Source organism: Saccharomycopsis crataegensis, assembly GCF_037102585.1.
Source record: "Saccharomycopsis crataegensis DNA, jcf7180000000098, whole genome shotgun sequence".
Taxonomy (NCBI): domain Eukaryota; kingdom Fungi; phylum Ascomycota; class Saccharomycetes; order Ascoideales; family Saccharomycopsidaceae; genus Saccharomycopsis; species Saccharomycopsis crataegensis.
Window position 1 is genome coordinate 1,309,008 of NW_027043838.1, and position 21,866 is coordinate 1,330,873.

Genomic DNA, 21,866 nt, shown 5'->3' on the forward strand with positions numbered 1-21,866 from the left:
AGAAAAATTGATCAAGAGCCCCGGCATGCATCGTTTATTTATAATCTTTTTATTTTCCAAGGGATTTCCCAGCTCCTCGGGTACTTGAAGCTATTTTATAAAGAAACTCAGTAAGGAATTGCGAATATCAATCTATGACACTTGAAACTACCACCATTCATACTATAGCACATGCTTCTTCTCAAATTCTGTCAGCTTTAAAGCAAATTTTGGATCTAACTCCAAACTTTGAAGAACTTCAGAAAATTGACAAAAACCCGGATACATCAAACGAAATAAGAGGCCGCATTAATAACGGTAATTTTCAGCTTGCAGTGATGTTGAAATCATTATATCAAAAGAATAAGCTTCCAATTCTAAATGAAATCTTAGATCCCAAGCTTGCCAGTAGGCTATCCCTTGATTACATCAAGCGGTTCGATGCCAAAGCCAATTCAACATTACAAACAAAGGCCTCTGAGAATGTTGATCCTGAGAAGGATGTTTACAAATTCATTGAGAAAAATAGTAAGCATTATCCTCCCTCAATCCCACCCATTAGAAATCATTCATTGGAGGTGAAAGTATTCACACATAAATCGTTATCAAGAGCAGATGCTTCACAAGACGAAAAGATTAGTTTCACTAATGAGAGGCTTGAATTTCAAGGTGATTCTGTGTTAAATTTTATAATGACTGATATTATTTGCGAATGGTTTCCAAGCTATGACCAAGGTCAGTTATCTTCATTAAGACAATCGCTCATTAAAAATGACCGATTGGTGGAATGGTCAAAATTATACAGACTCGAGAAAAAGTTATGTACCTCAAAAGTGTTAAATATCAATGTGTCAGGAGATGAAATGGCTAAACGTTATGCCGATGTGTTTGAAGCGTATGTTGGTGCGTTGTGGGAAGAAAACCAGTCATCGAGTTTCCACACCATAAAGCAATGGCTCAAGATGTTGGCCATTCCTGTGATCAAGAACCATTTAAAAACTTCAGGCGTACCAGCAGTTTTGAATTCTGCGAATTCTCAACCTTTATGTCAGATGTCTGTGACAACAGTCGATCAGAGAAACTACGTTGGTGAACTATATTCATTGGTGGGTTATGCTGCTAATCCCCCAAAATATGATATCCGAAGATTGAGCGAAACTCATTTCGTAGCTACCGTTTCAATAAGTGGTGAAGAGCTAGGGACCGGAGATGCAAGAAACACAAAACTTGCGAAAAAGGCGGCGGCCAAGGACGCTTTAGAAAACCACAAGGACTTGGTTCAAAAGTATCATGATATCAGACTGAAGATTCCAAAGAATGAATCAATTGGTTCCAAGCTTAACGAGCCTCAGGGAGATAAACCACATAATAATAGCTCCAAGAAAAGCCACGGTGTGGGTAAGAAAGATGCCCAAGCTGCTAAAATGAAGAGGGGATTTAATGATCTTTTGAAGGATAGTGGAGATTGGGATTCGAAGTCACAACAGAAGAAATCAAAACACAAATAATAGGTAATTCTGAATGGAATGAGTTTGTATATTTTGTATAATATGAATATTAGATATAAAGTTTTGTTAAAGTAGTCTGTAAAACATTAAAAAGTGAAAGAAAAAAAAAATGTGATTTTACTTAGGAATACTTTAAGGAATGTTTTCGTATTTTATCTATATTTTATATTATAATTCTAGTAAATTGAAGAGATCTAAAAAGGGGTTATATTTGTGAAGAAAATTATCTAAGTGTTAAAAAATAAAAAAATGAAAAAATAAAAAAAAAAAAAGAAAAATAAAGTGAGAAGCAGAAGTGAAACTGAAAAAAAAAAAATTTGAAGTTACTCAATCATATCTAATAAGCTGGATTAAATTCTTCTATATTGATTAATCTTTTAGCTAAAGTCAAAGTACCGTTGGAGTATCCACGACTAACTTGCAACGAAGATGTTGATGATGGAAGGGGGGTGGAGGCTGAAGTGGTGCTGTTCTTAGCATATAATGTATGCGTCTGGGTGATGGTAAGGGTGTGGGTGATTGAAGAAGTTTGCGTATAATCTTGTACGGTAGAATACACTCCTACTGAACTGCCTTGGCTATCTGTTACTGTGATGACGGCGGTGATAGGAATAGTTGCTGTAACGGCATCGGTAACGTATACTGTAGATTCTGATTCGGTGGTGTAAGATGCTGGAGAGTAACCAGTTGAAGTTGGACATTGATACTGGGTCACAGTGACGGTTACTGGGCTGCAGCTACCATCACCAGAAGTTGTGGTGGCAGCCAAGTTCTTATTGTTAGCAGATGCAACTGAAACACTTTCATCGGCAGAACTGGAAGAAATGAGCTTATAAACTGTCATTGTTTGTGTGGTTGTGGAGGAAGTCCAATCGGATGTTGTCATATTACTGTAGTAACGTCTGTGTAGATGCACAGCAGAAGCAAAATTTGAGAAAATAAGCAAAATCAAAACTTTGAGTAGCATAGTAATTATTTTTTAGTATGATTGATTATCTGTCTGGATAAAAAAGAGGTTGTAGCTGAGTTTAAAAAATGAAATAAAGGATATGTGACGCAAAAAGTTCCAAGTCAAAAGAGTGTAAAAAGTTGGAGAGACTAGTTTGATTTCTTGCAATTACTGGATATTGTGGGATAAGAAAGACAAACTGCTAGGAATATCCATTATCCTCAAAGTCCTGGTCTTCTATTATATACTTCTCATGTTACCAACGCCTGGTGCGTGGAGCGTTTGAGAGATGCGCCGCCATGCGGGTTTAAAAAAATTTGTGGGAGGCTGATTGCCTGCCCATTTTACTGGAAACGCGCTAACTGCTTGACGTTACAGTGATTTCATATAAAAAATATTTTTTATTCGTACTAACTACCGGAAATGTTCATACCAGTGGCAAAAAATATTTCATACCGTCCCCCGGTATTCTTCGTACTACCGTTGCGGGATTTATTTATGCCTTTAGTATTCAAGAAAATCGATACTTGATCTTTGAATAAATGCTCAATAGGTAAGTCAATACATCTAATATTCCGAGGGCTCATAACTGAAAAAATTTGGCCATTTCTTGGGGGAGCCTGGAATACTTCATGGTTTTATTTTTAAGCTTTTATACGTTCTTTATTTCATTTTTTCATATTATTTTTTTTGGTTAGTTTTCTTTTTTTCTTTTTCTGATTTTCTTTTGGTCTTTTTGTATTTCTTTTCAATAGAGCTGCTGTTGTAAACAGAGATCGATATGTCTTGCAGCATGTCTACAGAATCCCTTATAACTGTCAAGGGAAATATTTTCAGCAACTTCTTTCACACTCAGAGTCAATTGCTCTTTCACACTCAAATTTGATCTTTTAGCTTTACTTTTTCATATAGGTCAGAATTTTTGTATGGCATTTAACCCTGGAGAAAAGGGAGGTAAACATGCAAGTTCCAACCCACTCAGTGCAACCAATAATTGAAGATCATAACGTTTATGAATAGCAGCACTGTCAAGGATCAAATATCTCATACCTTTTAGCTTGTCATTGTTTTCTATTTTCTGAATGACTGACTTAACAAAATCATAGAAATGATTAGCTGTAGTACCTCTACTCACTTTCTCGGCATTTGTTTCTGAAGCAAGTTTTCTCTTCTTATTGGAAGCAGCGACTGGTGATCTGACCCTTAATTCAATAAAGCCTTTAGCAGAAAGTGCACTAATGAAAGAAACTTTAAGTCCTCTGGTAACAGGAGCAGTGATTACAGCTTGTTCACCTGCATCAGACCGTCAATACAACGTTGGAGAAGTCCGAATACCTGCGCTCAGCAGATATAAAATGTTATATACTAGGAACCAGATCATTAGATCTCTACTAATATATCATTATAGTCGTTGCTCTGTAGATTATAGTTTACAGCTAATAGTATTTCAAGGTTGCTAAGTGTTGTGTTGTCTGTCCTTACTACTGTCTTTATATCTAATTCCATTTGTCTAAAGTGTTTGTTATAATACGTGAGTACGTTTGTTTCGTCTTTATTTATATTGAAGTGTTTTGTAGACCTGTAGAATTCTAACAGAGGGAAATACACGCTGTTGCTGGCCACACTACACGGCCCTACAGTGCTCCTGATGATTCATCTAGCCAACCAGTGCACGTTGCGCCTGGATCAAAGTTATCGCTATTGGCATTACAATACTTTGTTGTAGGGTCCATTGCCATGACTGCCCCTATGTGGTCATCGGACCAATCCTGACTATCTGCAATCATAAACTGATCAAGCCAGTGGTTTTTACCTTAATTGTTTAAATATATTTGTATGATAAAATAATATTTTGTGAATTGACCGATTTTTACCATTTGACCAAAAAATAAATTTTGACAGATTTTTGATAAATAATATATCTATACGGATCATATCACGTTTTTTTTACCATTTTTAATAAAATCTGTTTCTATATAATAAGATTTTGGGTCATTACTTTATTGTGTATTTCTTTAGTACTGTTATCATATGACCACGATATCCACGTTATCTCATACTCATCACGTTTGTAGCTAAGAGACGAAATAATAAAAAGGTGAATCAAGTGATACTTTGGGAAATCAAAAAATCATGAGAGGAAGGGACAATTAAAGAAAACTCTAAATATAAAGAAAACTCTAAATATAAAGAAAACTCTAAATATAAAGAAAACTCTAAATATAAAGAAAACTCTAAATATAAAGTTTAGAGTCAAGTTATTTAAGGAAGGTGTTTTAAATCATAAGAATGAAGAACCACAAAATACTGGCAATAGATTCGCCTGTGAAGTGAACTCTAGCACCAACACCAATATATGTCAACATGGATGTCAAAGATTGAGCATCGGGAATATATGACGTGGAAGGATTTTAGAAAATCATTGCGCTTTGGGATCCCGATGATGTAGTTGTTGGTGTATAGAAACCCGAAACAGTGTTTGAGCCAGATCCTGGACTATTGGATAAACCAAAACCAGAAGAAGAGGTTGAAGCAGAATCAGAACCAGAAACTGATTGAGATGATGAGGCATTTTCCGAACCAGAACCTGTGTCATTACTCGTGCCTGAAGTTGAGCTTGAACTTAAATTCCAGACTCATTGTCTGTTCCAGAGCCAGAGCTACTACCAGAAATAGGGCTACTACCAGCAGGTTTTGACGACGAAGTTGACGCAGAAGAGGTCAATTCTTGACTTGAACCTGAATCTGAACCTGAACTAACGGTGACTATAATGGATGAAGTCCTGGAATTAGAAGATATGGAGGAGCTCAGCGGCTCAGAAGATGTGGAAGGGGATGCAGTTATACCTGAAATAGTGCTCAGCATAGTTTCTGAATGCTCAGAGCTCAGAGAGGCTTGAGAATACAGTGTCAGTATACCTGAGCTTGTCGATCCAGAAGATGTGGTATTACCATAGCTAAAAGTTGGTAAAACAGTTGGAATATCGACAACGACTGTTACGGGATATTTGGATCCAGAAATACTGGTGGATGGTGAGACAGTGTGGGCGGTAGTGAAAGTGCCGGACCAAAAGCTAGTGACAGTGATGAAAATCATTGCATCGTTATTGACTAATGATAGCTTGTAATAGCTTCATGACCAATTAGTAATTGGTTCACTAATATATCTGGATTCTGTATTTTATCTTATATCCGAATTTGGTAATATCGCAACTTCCACTTATCATGGTCTGAATAGAAGAATGCTACTGAAATTGCCCCAAGTGGATTGCAGCCAGTGAGAGACTCTAATATATTTCATTAATATTTTGGTTATCCCCGGCTCGTAAGGAAAGGAACTTATAAGAATCTCTGCAGCTCGCCAATATACATACATTACTTATAAATAGAATGTACTGTGTTTTATGTTTGATCTCATTCCCCATCAATCAGCTCCGGAATTCGGTTCTCATTTCACTTTTTTCAAGTACTATAATTATTTATGATCAGTTTAACAGGTTATATTTACCATATGGTGGGTTTAGGTAACGAAACAATACATGTAGTGGTTCCAAAGTATCAGATCAGTAACCAGATGAATTGAAAACTAATACTTGGTAACAATTGGATACTTGGTGAAAATGGATGGATAGTAAAAACGGACACACTTGATTTTTCCTCATAAATATTTATGAGTTTTTCATAAGTATTTCCACTTATTATTTCGCCTTTTATTCTTACCTTCCTATATGGTGATTTTGGCGAATTAGATTGTTGGATCCGGTATGTTGGTACAACATTTTGACATCTGGGTCACCCGCCCACAAAAGTTCACTGTCTTCAATCAACTCTAGTGTGGGTGGTGGACCCGTAGTGGAACTACACATCTCTGACATATTTTGGCTATAACATAAATCATAATTAGAAGACTATGGGGGAGCCTGCACTGAAGGCGTCATGGTTGAAACTTCTGGAAAATAATAATAATAATAATAACAATCTGGTAAAAACTCTTCCCAGACCCACTATGAGAAGCGATCAATCTTCTTCATCGAATTCAAAGGCTATCCCTTTGGATCATTTGACGCATTATATTGATTCTCAGATATCTGAGATTCTAAGAGGGGATCAAAAATTTCTTCATCGAGTCCCTGTACTGAAATTATATGAAACAGTACGAGTCTTATGCGTTAATGGACACGGATCTGCAATTTATCAATTAGTCGTTGCAAAGTTTAAGGAATTTTTCACTAATGATCCAGGAATCAATGAATACATGAAACAAATTGTTGAAATAAACACCAATGACACCAGTGATGACCAAATAAATCTCGGGAAAATTTTTTCTGAGTTCCACCAGGAAAAGTTTGATTCTTGTTGCAATGCTATCCGTCAATTTCTTTTGTTATTCAATTACGTCTTCAGCAAAATTAATGTCATTAATTTGACCCTTGCTTACTTAGATCGCAATATCTTGGTTAATTCTTACTCAAAACTAACAATTGTTGAGCTAAGTAACTCCTTGTTTTTTCAAAGACTTTTCACAGAGACCGATGGAGTGGCATGTGGGCAGGTTATTCTTAAAAATTTGTTGAATTTGCTTCATTTCAACAGGTTCTATCAACTCAACAAACACTTGGAAATAAATAACTTTGACGCACTCTTACCGGTAAAGATTTCGGTTTCTGCCTCCAATGATATCGATCCAGAAAAATTACTTGTCAATTCTTTGATTATTCTCAAGAAAATCGACCTTATTATATCTAATCTTGATTATTATAGGAATATTTCCACAGAAATATCCTGCCTTACAGCCAAAGCCATCAATTTTAACAAGCTCTATATTGATGAACTCAATAGATTCACGACATATGTCACGGAAACTTTATTGGTGGATACCAAGGAAGGGAAAGTTTTTATTCACCATTTCATCTCCATCTTTGAAAAATTGTATCAACATGAAAATATTCTCATCAAGTTGATTTATAACAACAAAGACATGAAATCTGAATTGAGAGTGTTGATGCCTTCTTGTCACCTGGGTCAAAAGATTTACTTTCAATTTTTACACCAGTACTATCAATATGGGTTATTTAGCATTCATGCTAACTTTATCGTTGATGATAATGCAAAAGTGTTATCGCTAGTTGATAAGACTTTACTTTTCAAATTGATTGTTAACAACAATACGAGCTTGCCTTCCATATTGAATAATTTGATCACCAATTTGAATTACGAGGACTTGAAGAAACTATATGAGTTGCATTGTCAATTCGACAAGATCCCTGTTCTGTTGAATTCAAATTTTATGATGGAGCTCAACAATGATGAAGATACTGACATTGAAGATTCTTATGGTAGTGATGATGAAGATAAGATTATGAAGGTTCCAAGAACACCCTCTGATCTGGGATCCACACAACAACATAAGACGATTGAGTCTTTTGTGGAAATTTGGGGGTCTATTATTCAAACCCAGCTCAAGACGACATTCATCAATTTCAAGAAAAAACTGAACAAGCGCGACTTGTTTGGTAACAATAATAATAACAGGACGGGTTCGATCATTGAAGTTTTATACAATTTGAAGCTTGGTTACTTTAACATTGTCAAAGAATCATTCAAAGGAAATCATAAGTTTCTTGAAGAAATCGATAAGGCATTTATCAAAATTTCGAGTATCAATAAGTATGAGCTTATCAATGAATTGGTCAAATATTGCGACTCCTTGATCACAAGCATGTACTCAACTTACATTAATCCGAATAAACCATTCATAAGCTGCTTCAATGAAGATATTGTGACAAAAATCTTACCAAATTTCACTCCAATATACTGGTTTTTTCTCAAGTTTCTAGAAGAAAGAAGATTCGAAGTTTTCATTGGTTGTTATAAGAATTATCTTTCTAGAAGATTGTTGAACATGAATAACCTCCTTGAATCTGAGAGTCTAAATAAGAAATTAGTCATCGAGAAAATCATTTTAATTCTATTCACCAAAGATTTTGGTCATCAAAAAGACCCTGATAATGATGAAATTATGGTGAAATTTCAGGATTGGAACCGCAACTTGAAAATGATCAGCCATTTCTTATATGAAAAATATACCGAGAATGACACAGAGTTTGGAACCATCGATATGACCCAGATTAGCAAACCTCGTAATTTGGACTTGCTGAAACACATTGATGGATACAGTAGTATTATCACTGATGATGCCACTGGGGTTAAATATTACGATGGCATGCAATTGGTTATTGAAAGCAACAACGAGAAATTTATTGAGGTCGATGAACTATTATCTAAATTCAGAAGGGTGTATTCCATGATCACTGATCTTGAAACTTCACGAAAATATCTGGTTGATTTTTCACAGCAAATGAATAAATTCCCAACCGTGAAAAGTGGTAAAGAAATCGAGTTTGATCCTGTGGTTCTCAGTAAAAAATCTTGGCCCAATTTTAATAACAACAATTTTGGAATTGAGTTACCCCAAAAAGCTCCTCATGCCGAAGATGATCATAATCACTATTCAATGCCTGAATTATTCGACGCATTCAATGAATTATTCTTTCTTCAAACAAATAAAATTGTTTCATTCCACGAATCCATGCCTGCAAATTCAGATAAAGTTCCGTATGACAAACAATCAAGAATCTATAGCTGCTCAGACCATAAATCTCTTAATTGGAACTACTCACTTCACTATTTAGTGTTAGATTTCCACTTAACTGAAACCCAAACCGTGACGATCCAGACAGTGTTTGTTATTGGATGCATATTATTGATGTTCAACGATGCTACTACAATTAGCTATGAAAGCGTTTTATCAAGACTAAAGTTGAAGAAAAACTCTGCTGTTGGAAAAGCGAACATGATTAATGGAGAGACCTTGGCTCAAAATATCAAATCTAAAGCTCCAAAATACTCTAGTAGTAATAAGTTTTTGATCATGGAAAGTAAATCCAAACCTCCTCCTGCCATTGCTTCTTTTTCTTCTTCTAGTGGCATTGGAGGTCAAGACACCATTATTTCGGATTCGATGAATAGTTCTACCACCGTACCCATTAATATTTCGTCAGTAATCACCGGAGAGGCTTTCCTATCTGCTCTTCCGCATGATCCTGATGACTTGGTAAAACGTTCGATATATTCATTACAAAGATCCGGGGTTATCATAAAGTGTAACCCAGAGACTCGAAACCCTGATTCTACTGCCTCCATTTCTGGGAAATTTGATTCGCATGGTAGTTTTATGATCAATGAGAATTTGCAAACGGATTCAGAAGGAGAACACACAGTATTGAGAATTCCATTGGTGAGCAGTAAGAATTTAAAAAAGAGCTCGACTTGATAAGGGACTCCGTCTGAGAACGAATGAAACTTTCTTTTTTTTTTTAAGCAAGACAATTCTATTCACTTATTTATTGAAGTGTGTGTAGTGTTGCCAACTTATATTTGTAAATATTCAGTTCTCACTCAACCGAAGCTGTTATGAAATTCATAATAAGGATGATACTGCCTATCAGACACTGCAAACAATTAACGAAATTCTCGAGCTATTACTAATCATCAATTTTAATTGTTCCTGTCACCGGACTGTGTATTACTTCGATATTGAGCTACGGCATACACAAAAGCAACTTAGCAAGTGTGTTACTAGAGTGCATATTTTCTAAAAATTCGATATAATCAAAGCCGGTGTATAATGAGTAAAAATAATAATGAAAAAATAGGATTGAAAAATAATGTCTGAAAACTGAAGGAAAAGGAAATATTTTAATAATGAACAGAAGAAGAGAAAAACCAAAAAATATGATGATGGTCTTGGCTAGTAAAGAACCCAAAAAAAAAAATGTTAAATGGAAGCCAGGCAATCTAAAATGATTTGAAAAAAAAAAATATATCTATATATATAAAAGTTTAAATACTCCAATATTTATGAGACGAACTGTTCTTGAGGAGGTTAGAAAAAAAGAGAGAAAAAAAAGGTAAAGCACAGGAAATAAATCGTAAACGAGAAATTTCGGCTGAGCTTTAGGATGAAAAAGAAGATTCAGTGGTGTTTCTATTTGGTTTGATTTTCACAATAAGCGAGTAGTCGCAATTGGGACTCTCAGCCTTTGAGGAAATTAAGATCCAAAAAAATAATAAACGAACACGACCTGAAAAAGAATGGATTTGAAGTAAAATTGGTATTAGGTTATTGGGGGAAGTGCATATGTATAACTTTGATGTTATTTATTTTTGGGTATACGTCACGTAGATCGTGCTTGTTGTCGTACTAGTAACGTCTTCTGAATCATCGTCATCAAAATCATAATAGAAGTAGCATGTGCTTTGGGACTGGCTAATACTATATGGAGTTGCTGATGAAGGAATGGAAGTGATAGTATCGTATGATATGGTCAGCGTACCGACTACTTCACTTGTGCTGGAAGCCACACTTACCATATTGGTTCTAACGGAGCTGCTGGACCTGCTCGAAGTTGTCATGGAAGTTGAGGTCAAAGTTATAGTCGATCTAGAAGGAGAAGATGATGAGGAAGGAGAGGAATAGGAAGAAGAAGTGGAAGTGGAACTTTTTGTTGAAGAGGTTGTTGTTGTAGCAGGTGCACTCCCATACATTGTGATGTAGTGTGTAGTACCTTGAATATTAACTGTCTCTGTTATGATGATTGTGGTATAGTAGGACTCGTATGTTTTGGTCGAGCCTTGTTCAACCGTTGTGATTGTTGATTCAATCACCGAAGTCATGCTAGCCATATTAGTTATAGTGGTGGCTGCTGGGTTAGCCACAGGGGCTGCTAGAACTTTCTGAACTAGAAGAGGTATGCTGAGAATATTGAGAAGCTTCATCTTCGTTAATTAAGAAAAAAAAAGGTTTGGGTATCAAAGGATGAAAAAAAAAAGGTATGGGTATCAAAGGTTTGGGTATCAAAATTTAATTAACTCAGAATTAGCTTCCAAATAACAGCTTCAGAAACTGGAGGATGTCTCTATAATTCTTCTGTTTCTCTTAATTCAAGATAATTAGAAATTAATTAAAAATTCCTTGGGTTCAATTTTCGGCAAATTTTTTTTTTGGATTTTGAGCGGACGAACGAGGATATATATTATCCCGTTTAGAGGATCATTGACGAAGAAATCTTGCTTTAAACGAGATACTGATATCATGAACCATAAAAGTTTTCCATTCCGGAAAATTCCCCACTTCTTCCTAGTTTCATCCTCATTTGAAGTAAATGACTTTTGAGGAACCATCCCGAGTTACTAGACGGCTGGATCTAGGTTTTATCGCTGTGCTGCTGCATGTTGCGAAAAGGTGCATAGGCCGACTAAGACAGAAACTTTTTTGACAGAAATGTCAATCGATCAATTGTTTGGCAACTTGTGTATTATCACAGCTCAATGGTAATAGTATATTCATAATGTCATTAAAATTACATTTCATTCATTTTCGGGCAGCGCTCTCTCTATACTGGTGTTGGTAGACGAACAATTTTCGACAGTGATCGCCGGTCTAGTGCATGCCAATAAATGAAATTTTCTTGGGGGTCTATTGCGAATGATCGGCCGACTCTTTTCGAAGACCGTCACAATAGTGCAAATTGTAAGTTCCAAGCCCGAGAATTCCTTCTGGGCTACTGGGTATGGATTGCTTTCAAATGTTAGTTTAATGATTTTTTGAAGCGACTGTTATCCTTAAGGTCCCCACCCCAATAAATCTCTGTTGTGTCTAATAAGATAGAATTGAGACAAGATCTCTTGTCTCAACCTCAAATTATTTCAATTAAAACAAAAAAATACTGTCTCACTATTGCGTGGATATAATCAATTATCATCCTTGTGTGGTGATAATTATTTTCGATAAACCTCATGGGTCACCCTGTTGAGACATGCAGGTAAGATTTGGGTTTCCATCCCATCTCGTGTAATTTAGAGTAGGTAGTGATTTTGGTGCAACAGTTAGAAAAGAAAAATGAAGTCAATTCCTTTTATATTTGGTCATGTTTATCAAGTCTGAAGAAATAATTGTAATTCGGTACTATTCATGCCAGACATTTTGTTTAATGTATTGAGGGTTGTAGTAGAGCAGTGCTCATTTAACCCGGGCTCTGTCTTTGAAAAATTGACCACTGTTTAAAAATCTCCGAACTGGTGAAATATGACAAAGAATATTTGATTGACGGAATGGTTGAATGCGATCTTCATATGTGCTTAGTTATTGGTCTGCAAAGATCAAAAAAAATTTTACACGAAGGCAACAAATTCATATTGCTGAGGTAACATACGATTACATAATCAGTTTATTGTGATCTATGACAAAATCCAATTAGATGTAAATAATTTGTAACAATTAAGAGATCCTATTGATACTAAAACAGAATCAAGCAAGGCTTCTATCCAACAGAATATAAAGTCCACAACGAGCAAGAATGATACACCATCCATTAAGAAGATTAAGGACCATTGGAAAAAAAAACGGTAAAAACCCAAATCATGGAAGATTGGAACAAAATGATAAAGGATCAACCACCATCACTTTCAGAAATATATCGTCAACACCTAAACTTAAAAATCCAAGTAAAGCAACACTTCAAACAAACCATGTTTGGAAAGACTATCAATCAGTGGTTGCAAGTTATTAATGAGTGCTTTGTCACAACTATTGAATGGCAAAAGCGTTATTGACCACAAAGTTAAAAAGATTCTTAATCCTGAGGAAACCACCAGTTGTACAGATTGTGGCGAAGAACCGCTAGCATTCGATCTTGAAGTAGTGGTCTGTCCTAAGTGGAATTGAGAGAGAGAGGTAAGTGGGATAGCTTCCTACCAGAGTACATACACCCCCCAGTTATTTGAAAATAAGAACATCATGAATCTCATTCATTTCTATGAGTTAAGGTATGCCGCAACAGACAAGTCAAACTGATATAGTCCTATCGAGTATGGGGACTATTATCAAGAGGCGGGACTGAGTCTAGACTAGTCCTCATGGGTTGATTCTCACGGTAATTGAAGAAAAGCACCACCAGATGGATAGTCATGCGGCTGAGGTTTCTCTTTTCTAGAGGTTTACTCGGCGGCAATGCACCAACCGGCAGGTATGTTATGTGCCTACTGCTCTCCACTAGGTAAGGGTAACCCTGACCGTTATATAAAGTTGATAAACCTTTTGTATATCTGCGAAATATATAAACGGTTAAAAAAAAAAGAAAATTAATGAGAACCAAGTATATTCATTTTTTCTTTCTGGTTGGTTTGGTATTTCTAGACCAGCTCCAATATTGCATATACGAAGGGAGAAAGCTTGTTCTCTTCTATCCAGAACTTTTAATATTTCTTAAAGATTTAGCTACTCGAGTCTTTTATGAATTACTGAACAGCATAGAAATCTACAGAATCCCACATTACTAAAAATCAGAATATGAAAATTGCTTGTTAAATGATAAATCTCTCAAAAAAAAAAAAACTCTATTTTTTCAAAGATTTGACCAATTCAACATACTTCTCAGTGGAAAAGGACTTTGGTCTTTCAATAGGCATACCATAAGCTCTATCAATGATCAATTGTGGCAAGACACCAAAAGCTCTGGCAACACCAAACAAAACAGTGTAGAATGGGGCTTCAGTCAAACCGTAATGCTTCAACAAGACACCAGAGTGAGAATCCACATTAGGCCATGGATTCTTAGTCTTGCCGTGCTTAGTCAAGACCCCTGGGGCAACTTCATATACTGTGGAAACAACCTTGAACAAATGGTCATCAGGTAAATGCTTCAAGGCAAATTCTCTTTGAGCAGTATATCTTGGATCTGTCTTTCTTAAAACAGCATGACCGTACCCTGGAACGACTCTTCCACTGTTCAAAGTTTCCCACAAGTATTTTTCAATGGATTCCTTGGTGATATTACCGTGCAATTCCTCATCAAGCTTTTCTAACCATTCCAAAACTTCTTGGTTGGCTCTTCCGTGCAATGGACCAGCTAAACCATTGAGACCAGCGGCCAAAGACAAATATGGAGAAGATAAAGCAGAACCAACCAAGTGGGTGGTGTGAGCAGATACGTTACCACCTTCATGATCAGAATGAATAGTCAAGTACAATCTCATCAATTCGATGAATTCCTTGTTTTCACCAAAACCAAGCATTGTGGCCAAGTTGGCACCATAATCCAAGTCCTTACTAACTGGGGAAACCTTTCCGTCCTTGAAGACGTTTCTGTAAATCTTGGAGGCTATGGTTGGCAATTTAGCCAACAAGTTGATGGAATCTTCATAAGTGTAGGTCCAGTATTCCTTCTTACTGACACCTTTGGCATATGCCTTAGCAAATTCGGATTCAGATTCCAAAGCAGTGACTGCCATAGAAAATTGGGCCATTGGGTGTAAATATGATGGACAGGAATCAATTAATTCTGCCACGTGCTTTGGTAATTCAGACCTGGCAGCCAATTCTGCAGAAAAAGCCTTGGTTTGGGCCTCAGTTGGAACTTCACCAGTTAATAATAGCCAGAACAAAGCCTCTGGTAAAGGCTCAGTACTTCCTGGGGCCTTTGGTAACTCTTTCTGAACTTCTGGAATTGACTTACCTCTGAATCTAATCCCATCAAGAGGGTCAAGAACAGAGCCTTCCCACACTAAGCCTTTTATACCTCTCATACCACCATAAGCTTGTTCTAATAAAACATCCCCGATGACCTGTTTAAATGTTAGTTATCATGTTTAAGTGAAAAAAGGTGAAAAAAAATTCCCCATTATATAAAGTGAAAATGATTTCAAGCATACAGTTTTACCGTGTTCTTTTTTGAATTTCTTAATGAATTCCGCTTTTTCAGGGTATATTTCAGCAAAAGTTTCCTTCAAAGTCTTTTCATTTGTTGAATAACATCTTAAGGAGTTGTAGATCAATTTATGGGATGATCTGGAGAATTGAGAGCTGCGTAAAGCACGACTGGATGCAGTTCTTAAGCTGGCCATTGTGCACAATACTGTAATATTTGTTGTTTGTTAAGAATATTTTATGGTATTCCAAGATACTTAAACTATTGATTGATAAGAATCAAGTGAAATTCGTTAGTATATATATATATAATGTAAGTTTACACCCCGTGGCGATTCCGGATGTCACACAAATGCACGTCACATCCCTAAGTTCCGACGGAAAGCAACAGATTATGGGGGGACCAAACATATTGTGAGAAGATGATAACCTCATCGGAACCGAGATAAAAGTGACCACACGCCAGTTCTAGTAGTGAAACGTACTAATAAAATGCAACTTTTGCTTTATTTTTATTGTGGATAGAATGGAAAATAACACTTGAGTTATTTATTATTGACTGAATAGTGATAATGCGCAATCATCAAAGGATACACAGTGTTGACCCCAATTCCTTGTTTAAAAATTACTTGGCTTCTCGGAAATGAGGTCTACTTTAGATTATTCCGGGTGAAATTCATTCTAGGTTTTAAATATCAGAAGTTCTCACTTATAAGAATCTCCTCGCTGTGCACATTCTAAATTGCGCGGAACATAGATAACAGTTACTTACATGCGACTCCTAACATGCAGATTTTAGCAATTGTTGCAGTTACTGCTTTATGAATTCTTCCAAGAAAGATCCACCTCTGAATTGATATTTCATGGAAAAGATCTATATGTAGTACTTCTTATTAAAATCATAGAATAATATCTATTATATCTATATAAACATATATATTTCTATCTGTTAGTCTCACTTATTTATATTTTTTTCAACTTATTGAATCCTTTAAATTCCGTTGCTTGCTTTTCCTTCCTTCCTATGCGAAATACTATAAAATTGAAGGAAAATACATTTATGAATATTTAATGCTTCTTGCTCAAGCTGAAACTCCTTAATATATATATTTTCCCTAGATTCAAGTGCTATAACATATTTGGCTGTCAAGAAAACATGAATATTTTAGATATTTATCCAACAAGCGTCCTTCTTGAAATTTTTGAAAATTTGGATGGTGATGCCCAAGATTTAGTGAATGTTCATCATTCCCTAAAATCTGACTTGTCAAAACTTTGTGTGGAATCGATTTTATTTAGGAGCGTTGAAGTGGTTACTGAATCTCTTGGTCAAGAAAATACAAGGTCCACCTTCATGTTGAACAATCTTAGGTTCTATATTATCACTTCTAGACTAGAATATCATGTTAAAATCGAAAACAATGAATTGAAAAGACTTGGAAAGGCATATTTCTTTGAAACATTGGCACCGCACATCAGAAAATTAATGTTTCAATATCCACATGGGAAAGATGAATTTTTGGGATCAATCAAGTATTTTTGGAAACTTCCAAAATTAAAGCATTTATCTTTGCAAAGACCATGTGATTTCTTATATCGAAAATTATTTACTCCAGTACAAGTCAATGAGATGCCTTTAGCAGTGGATGAATCGCCTCTAACTATGTTTAATCATTCAATGGATTTTGGAAATCTGTTGAAAAAATTAAATTTGGAAAGATTAGTCTTGGCCAAAATTGAATTTTTCCAATTGTTTACCAATTTAGAATCTTTGAGTTTAGGAAACAACTGTATTTCTGTGATTGAAAATTTGGATCATATGAAATCCCTTCGAAATCTTAATCTCAGTGGAAACAATATCACAAAAATGGAAAACTTGGGCGGATTGAATAAATTAGAAATACTCAATCTCAACAGAAATCCTATCGAGAGAATTGAGAAGTTGGATGGTTTGGTAAACTTAAGGCACTTGGATCTTAGTCAGTGCAAGCTCACAAAAGTTCAAGACTTGGATAGGCTAATTAACTTGCAAGTCTTGAACGTTCAGCATAACAATATCAACTCAGTGGTAGGTGATTTTTGTAATCATTCCAAGTTGACAGACGTGAATCTTGATCATAATATTATGCGTTCCTTGGGTGAACTTGAAACAGTCCCAAATATGAGAGACTTAACTATCCGAAGAAATTGCATTTCAAGTCCTGCTCAAGTTGCCACTCTTCTCGAAAAAGGTGTTAGTGTCAAGTGGGGATATGGATTTCCTTTTTCGGATATTCAAGTCGCTGATTATGGACAAGATGGGATAGATAATTGGGCTCTCCAAAGATATTGGATAAGAAACCATGAGAATGTCCAATACAACTCTGTTGAAAGCTTCCAAACGGATAACAATGCTTACGCAAATACACTTCGCCCAGGAATCTCATATATTCATGGGTAATACGATATTTAGAATCCTGAAAATAGATAGTTATTGATAACTGAATCGATCATCAATTGTCGTAATATTTGTTTTTCAAAATACAGTCTTTTATACTAGGAATAGTTCTTTTAGATAAAAATTCGTCAATATCTTCATTCTTACCTTCATTCCCGTAATATCTTCCCAATGAATTTCTAATTTCTGAGGAGGAGACGGTAGTCAAAAACTTGGAGTTCTCATCTTTGATAGGATTTAAAATCACAATTCTAGAAGCCCAATGTTTTGGAACTCCATCAATTTCTCCGGATTTTATAGACTCGATGTAAGCCTCTTGGCTCAATATATCATCATTCCCATTATCTCTTGCAAGACATACCAACTCCGATCCTTGAATGAATTCATTGAGGGATTCATCAATTGTTTTCGGTTTATAATATTTAGAGTCAAATATCCGAATCAATGTATCGAAACCTAGTAAGAATGCTAAATTCAAGCGATCCGCTTCTTGCAACTTCTTCAATGACTTCACCACAATATCATCACCAGAGTCAGGCAACGATAAATACTTCTTCAACTCTTCATATTTATCAGTAAATTTTGCTAGCTTCGTAAGACAAATAAGTACCGATACATTCTCTCCGTTGATTTTATATAGATCTTTTGATAATAGATCAATCATTTGCAATCGCTTATCAAACAGTTCTGGTTTTGGATGGATCTTGTCAGCATTGTTGACAGATAACAGTAACACAATTGTGTTAAGATTTGGGCTGCCCAGGCACACTTTTTTTTGGTAGTGATTGATGGCATTTTCAATTATTGAAATATGACCTTTGTGTGGTGGATTGAAAGAGGAATCAAGGAATAAAACATTATGTTTGTTATAGTCGTCGCTAGTGTTAGATATGGCAAGGCTTTTGGCTGCAAGATGTGATATAAACTTAATTTTCGATGAATTTTTTGTGAATTCATCAATGATGGATTGGTAATTTTTTATAATTGGCATTTTATATATCCTTATATATACATATATATTCAGTTAAAGGAAGGCTACTATTATGGTATTATGATTATTTGGCTGAAATATATATATAATCTCCGAAATTCATGATGGCACAAGTTACCCTGGGTGGGTTTTGTGATGGCTGTAATTTTTAAAAAGGTTCAATTTGGACCCATCATCACATTACAATATTTGGCAATCACTTGATATATATCTGACCACCTTTCCAAAAAAAAAAAAAAATGCTGAATTTCAAATTTCTTGCCTTATTATTCGCGTTATTGTCTATTGTCTTTGCTACCGAAGGCGATAAGCTCAGAATTGGTGTGACCAAAAAAGTTGAAAATTGCTCCAGAAAGACCAAGAATGGCGATATCGTCAAGGTTCATTATACTGGGTCATTGAAAGATACTGGTGCTGTCTTTGATAGCTCTTTGAACCGTGGTATTCCATTCGAATTCAAATTAGGTGCTGGAAATGTAATTAAGGGTTGGGATCAAGGTTTATTGGGGTATGTGTCCATCCGCCTTTGTTTTTTTATGATAGATCGAGTTAGCTCACTTACTGACAATTATTTTATTCTAGGATGTGTATCGGTGAACAAAGAAAGTTGACTATTCCTCCAGAACTTGGCTATGGTAGCAGAGGTGCTGGTGGTGTTATTCCTCCAGACGCCACCTTGGTCTTCAAGACTGAATTGGTTGGAATCGACGGTTACGAACCTGAGGATCATAAAGACGAATTATGATTGTATTATGTTGATGTATATTAGCTAGTGAAAATTTGTTCTTTCAATTCATGTAAAAATATTTTTTTTTAGCTCTCCTCATTTTTTAAAATTTTTGGTAGTTGTTACGTTCAATCTCAGGAAGGTGGAAAGTGAACAAGTCACATAAATTCAGAAGTTTTTATAATACATGTTTTATAATATACATAAAAAAAATGAAGAAAAAAAGATTATTGGTTCAATCACCAAGTCTCTTGCAAGTATCTGTACTCGTTCTCAAAATCCAATAAAACCTTCTCTGCTTCCTGCTTGGAGATTTTGCCACACTCTTCAATAATCAGAACAATAGTAATTCTGGTTTGAATAGGCATTTTACCAGATGATCCACAAAGATAAATTATCCCATCACGATTCATCAACATATCATAAATGACTTCCTTGTTGTAGTATAACATATCCTGAACATACTTGATCTTCTTATTACCATCGTATAAGGTATCGTCTCTGGAAAACGATGGAAATACTTTAAGCGTAGTAGCATTCTGCTGCTCCAATTTTTCAAAATATTCTCCATAGAGATAGTCTTTGTTTTTGTAGCGGTTACCGGAGAACACACACATTGCGGTGTCCGAGGATAACTTATCTTGGATAATTGAGCGAACAGGGGCAATACCAGTACCCGGGCCAATAAGAATTAGTGGGCTATCGTCTTTAAACTTTGAATACACGTCGTTTTTCTTAATTGAATAAAGTATTTTCGTGCCTGGTGCCAAGTCTTTCAACCAAGTGGTACACACACCCTTCCTGATTCTCTTCAATAGGGTCTTATATTTCACAATTGCCACACAAAGGTCAAATGAGTTACTTTCTGGGAAACTAGAAAGTGCAGATGCAATAGAAAACAATCTAGGTCTCAAAATTGGAAAAATATCCAACACATGCGCTACCGGAATTTTCAAACTAAAGAATTCCGTGACAGTTTCCAAGATCGATCTTCTTGGCCTATCAGCATAATTATACAAATCCTCAGTGAACTCCAATTGAGAAAATTCTTGTAATTTTTCACGTTCTCTCTCATCACTAGCAAACTTGTATATCGACATGAAAAAACTTCTTCTAGGTATTGACATGATGTCTAAATGATGAGTGATCAATGATCTCAACGTCAATGGCTGGACTAATCCACCTTCGATGTTAAGCTTGTATTCTTCAGTGTCTTGTGAAATTTTGATTTTGTAATCTGCAATCTCTTCCCATCCTTGACTTTCAAGCAATTGATTAACATCATCGACACTATTTGATGGGTATAACGAAATGATATCACCGGAATTATATTGAATGGCCCCATTTATGTCTTTAATAGTGAAATGTCTAACATCTTGAAAATGATCTTCACTAGTCAATCTATCATTGCACTGTACTTCTCCGAGTCTAATTTCTTCATCATCATTACTGGGTCCTATAAATCTAGTATTCGAAACATCTTGGATATTCACATCTGTTTTTCTTTTAGGTCTATTAGTCTCGACTTCAACTCTGTATTTCGGAGGAGCAATATAATCCTCATTCATCTTCGGGGTTTTTGAAATCATCGGATATTTTGTAATGATGTTGTTGATTAAAGAATCTTCCCATTCTTTATAAAAAGCTTCCACACCTTCCGGGCTTTGCTCATCACCTTCACCCCTCGGACTGATTTCTTTGGCCCCCAATTGACGTAATCTAGAGTGTAGTTTTCTAATGAAAAAATTGTATCTAGGGTATGACGAGTCCCCCAACCCGAACGTGGAAAATTCAATGTGGTCCAAAAATTCATTTCTCGGCAACTTTCTTTGGAGTAAAAATCTCCAGAACTTTTTAGTATTCTTAGGATTATCCCCATTGCCAAACGTTGATGCCACGAAGATTATTATTTTGGTTTCCAATAGCTTCCTCAATGGAAAATCATCCATGGAATAAACTACCGCTTCATAACTGTTAGCCTCCAATCTATTTGCTAATAAAACCGCATACTCGTAAGAGTTGAAGGTTTCAGTCCCATAAAGAACCACAATTTTATTCATGATTAAAAAAAAAAATGATAATATCAACAAAATCTCAGGGTGAGTTTTGAGAAACAGCAGTCAATGGAACTTTGAACATAAACAACACTGCAATAAAAATAAATGGACCCCCTGTTGTTGAAGCTCATGATGACGATAATTATTGAAAAAAAAAAAAAAATTGGAAATTTTCATGCGCCGCTGTCGTGATTTATGCGTGCGACGACTAATGCCTGTTGATCGAGGTAGATAAGAGCTTTTTAGGCCCTGGAATGAGAATTCTCTGAGGTTTTGGTGTTGTCTTTTAGTAGTCGTGGATATGTAAATTTATTTGGTATTACTTTTTTTTTTTCTTTGTTTTGTTTCAGAGGGTTTTTCTAGTGTTCTTGGAAAAATATCATAAAGCACAATGTACGATGAGTGGAGAATTTTACGATCGACAATCATTAACAAGTATCTTGGGCTAAAAA

At 35.7% G+C, this 21,866-nt stretch overlaps 10 protein-coding genes across 10 annotated transcripts; 4 read left to right on the forward strand and 6 right to left on the reverse strand. All coding sequences in view use genetic code 12, as the record gives it.

The window, feature by feature from the left end:
* Positions 1-134: 134 nt before the first annotated feature.
* DASC09_062470 (ribonuclease III) lies at positions 135-1,487 on the forward strand (the record flags this gene model as incomplete). The annotated part of the gene is made up of 1 exon (XM_064999831.1): positions 135-1,487. The coding sequence occupies one exon, from the start codon at positions 135-137 to the stop codon at positions 1,485-1,487; it is 1,353 nt and encodes a 450-aa protein (XP_064855903.1).
* A 337-nt stretch (positions 1,488-1,824) lies between these two features.
* Positions 1,825-2,454, reverse strand: DASC09_062480 (uncharacterized protein; the record flags this gene model as incomplete). The annotated part of the gene is made up of 1 exon (XM_064999832.1): positions 1,825-2,454. One exon carries the CDS (start codon positions 2,452-2,454, stop codon positions 1,825-1,827), a length of 630 nt encoding a protein of 209 aa, XP_064855904.1.
* Positions 2,455-5,059: 2,605 nt separating this feature from the next.
* On the reverse strand, positions 5,060-5,533 carry DASC09_062490 (uncharacterized protein; the record flags this gene model as incomplete). The annotated part of the gene is made up of 1 exon (XM_064999833.1): positions 5,060-5,533. One exon carries the CDS (start codon positions 5,531-5,533, stop codon positions 5,060-5,062), a length of 474 nt encoding a protein of 157 aa, XP_064855905.1.
* An 813-nt stretch (positions 5,534-6,346) lies between these two features.
* Positions 6,347-9,769, forward strand: DASC09_062500 (uncharacterized protein; the record flags this gene model as incomplete). Its single annotated transcript, XM_064999834.1, has 1 exon — positions 6,347-9,769. One exon carries the CDS (start codon positions 6,347-6,349, stop codon positions 9,767-9,769), a length of 3,423 nt encoding a protein of 1,140 aa, XP_064855906.1.
* Positions 9,770-10,656: 887 nt separating this feature from the next.
* DASC09_062510 (uncharacterized protein) lies at positions 10,657-11,274 on the reverse strand (the record flags this gene model as incomplete). Its single annotated transcript, XM_064999835.1, has 1 exon — positions 10,657-11,274. One exon carries the CDS (start codon positions 11,272-11,274, stop codon positions 10,657-10,659), a length of 618 nt encoding a protein of 205 aa, XP_064855907.1.
* A 2,619-nt stretch (positions 11,275-13,893) lies between these two features.
* DASC09_062520 (citrate (Si)-synthase) lies at positions 13,894-15,399 on the reverse strand (the record flags this gene model as incomplete). The annotated part of the gene is made up of 2 exons (XM_064999836.1): positions 13,894-15,120; positions 15,208-15,399. 2 exons carry the CDS (start codon positions 15,397-15,399, stop codon positions 13,894-13,896), a joined length of 1,419 nt encoding a protein of 472 aa, XP_064855908.1.
* Positions 15,400-16,358: 959 nt separating this feature from the next.
* On the forward strand, positions 16,359-17,642 carry DASC09_062530 (uncharacterized protein; the record flags this gene model as incomplete). Its single annotated transcript, XM_064999837.1, has 1 exon — positions 16,359-17,642. One exon carries the CDS (start codon positions 16,359-16,361, stop codon positions 17,640-17,642), a length of 1,284 nt encoding a protein of 427 aa, XP_064855909.1.
* A 52-nt stretch (positions 17,643-17,694) lies between these two features.
* Positions 17,695-18,630, reverse strand: POF1 (nicotinamide-nucleotide adenylyltransferase; the record flags this gene model as incomplete). Its single annotated transcript, XM_064999838.1, has 1 exon — positions 17,695-18,630. One exon carries the CDS (start codon positions 18,628-18,630, stop codon positions 17,695-17,697), a length of 936 nt encoding a protein of 311 aa, XP_064855910.1.
* A 239-nt stretch (positions 18,631-18,869) lies between these two features.
* On the forward strand, positions 18,870-19,375 carry DASC09_062550 (FKBP-type peptidyl-prolyl cis-trans isomerase; the record flags this gene model as incomplete). Its single annotated transcript, XM_064999839.1, has 2 exons — positions 18,870-19,138; positions 19,213-19,375. The coding sequence occupies 2 exons, from the start codon at positions 18,870-18,872 to the stop codon at positions 19,373-19,375; spliced, it is 432 nt and encodes a 143-aa protein (XP_064855911.1).
* A 221-nt stretch (positions 19,376-19,596) lies between these two features.
* On the reverse strand, positions 19,597-21,417 carry DASC09_062560 (NADPH cytochrome P450 oxidoreductase family protein; the record flags this gene model as incomplete). Its single annotated transcript, XM_064999840.1, has 1 exon — positions 19,597-21,417. One exon carries the CDS (start codon positions 21,415-21,417, stop codon positions 19,597-19,599), a length of 1,821 nt encoding a protein of 606 aa, XP_064855912.1.
* Positions 21,418-21,866: the final 449 nt, after the last annotated feature.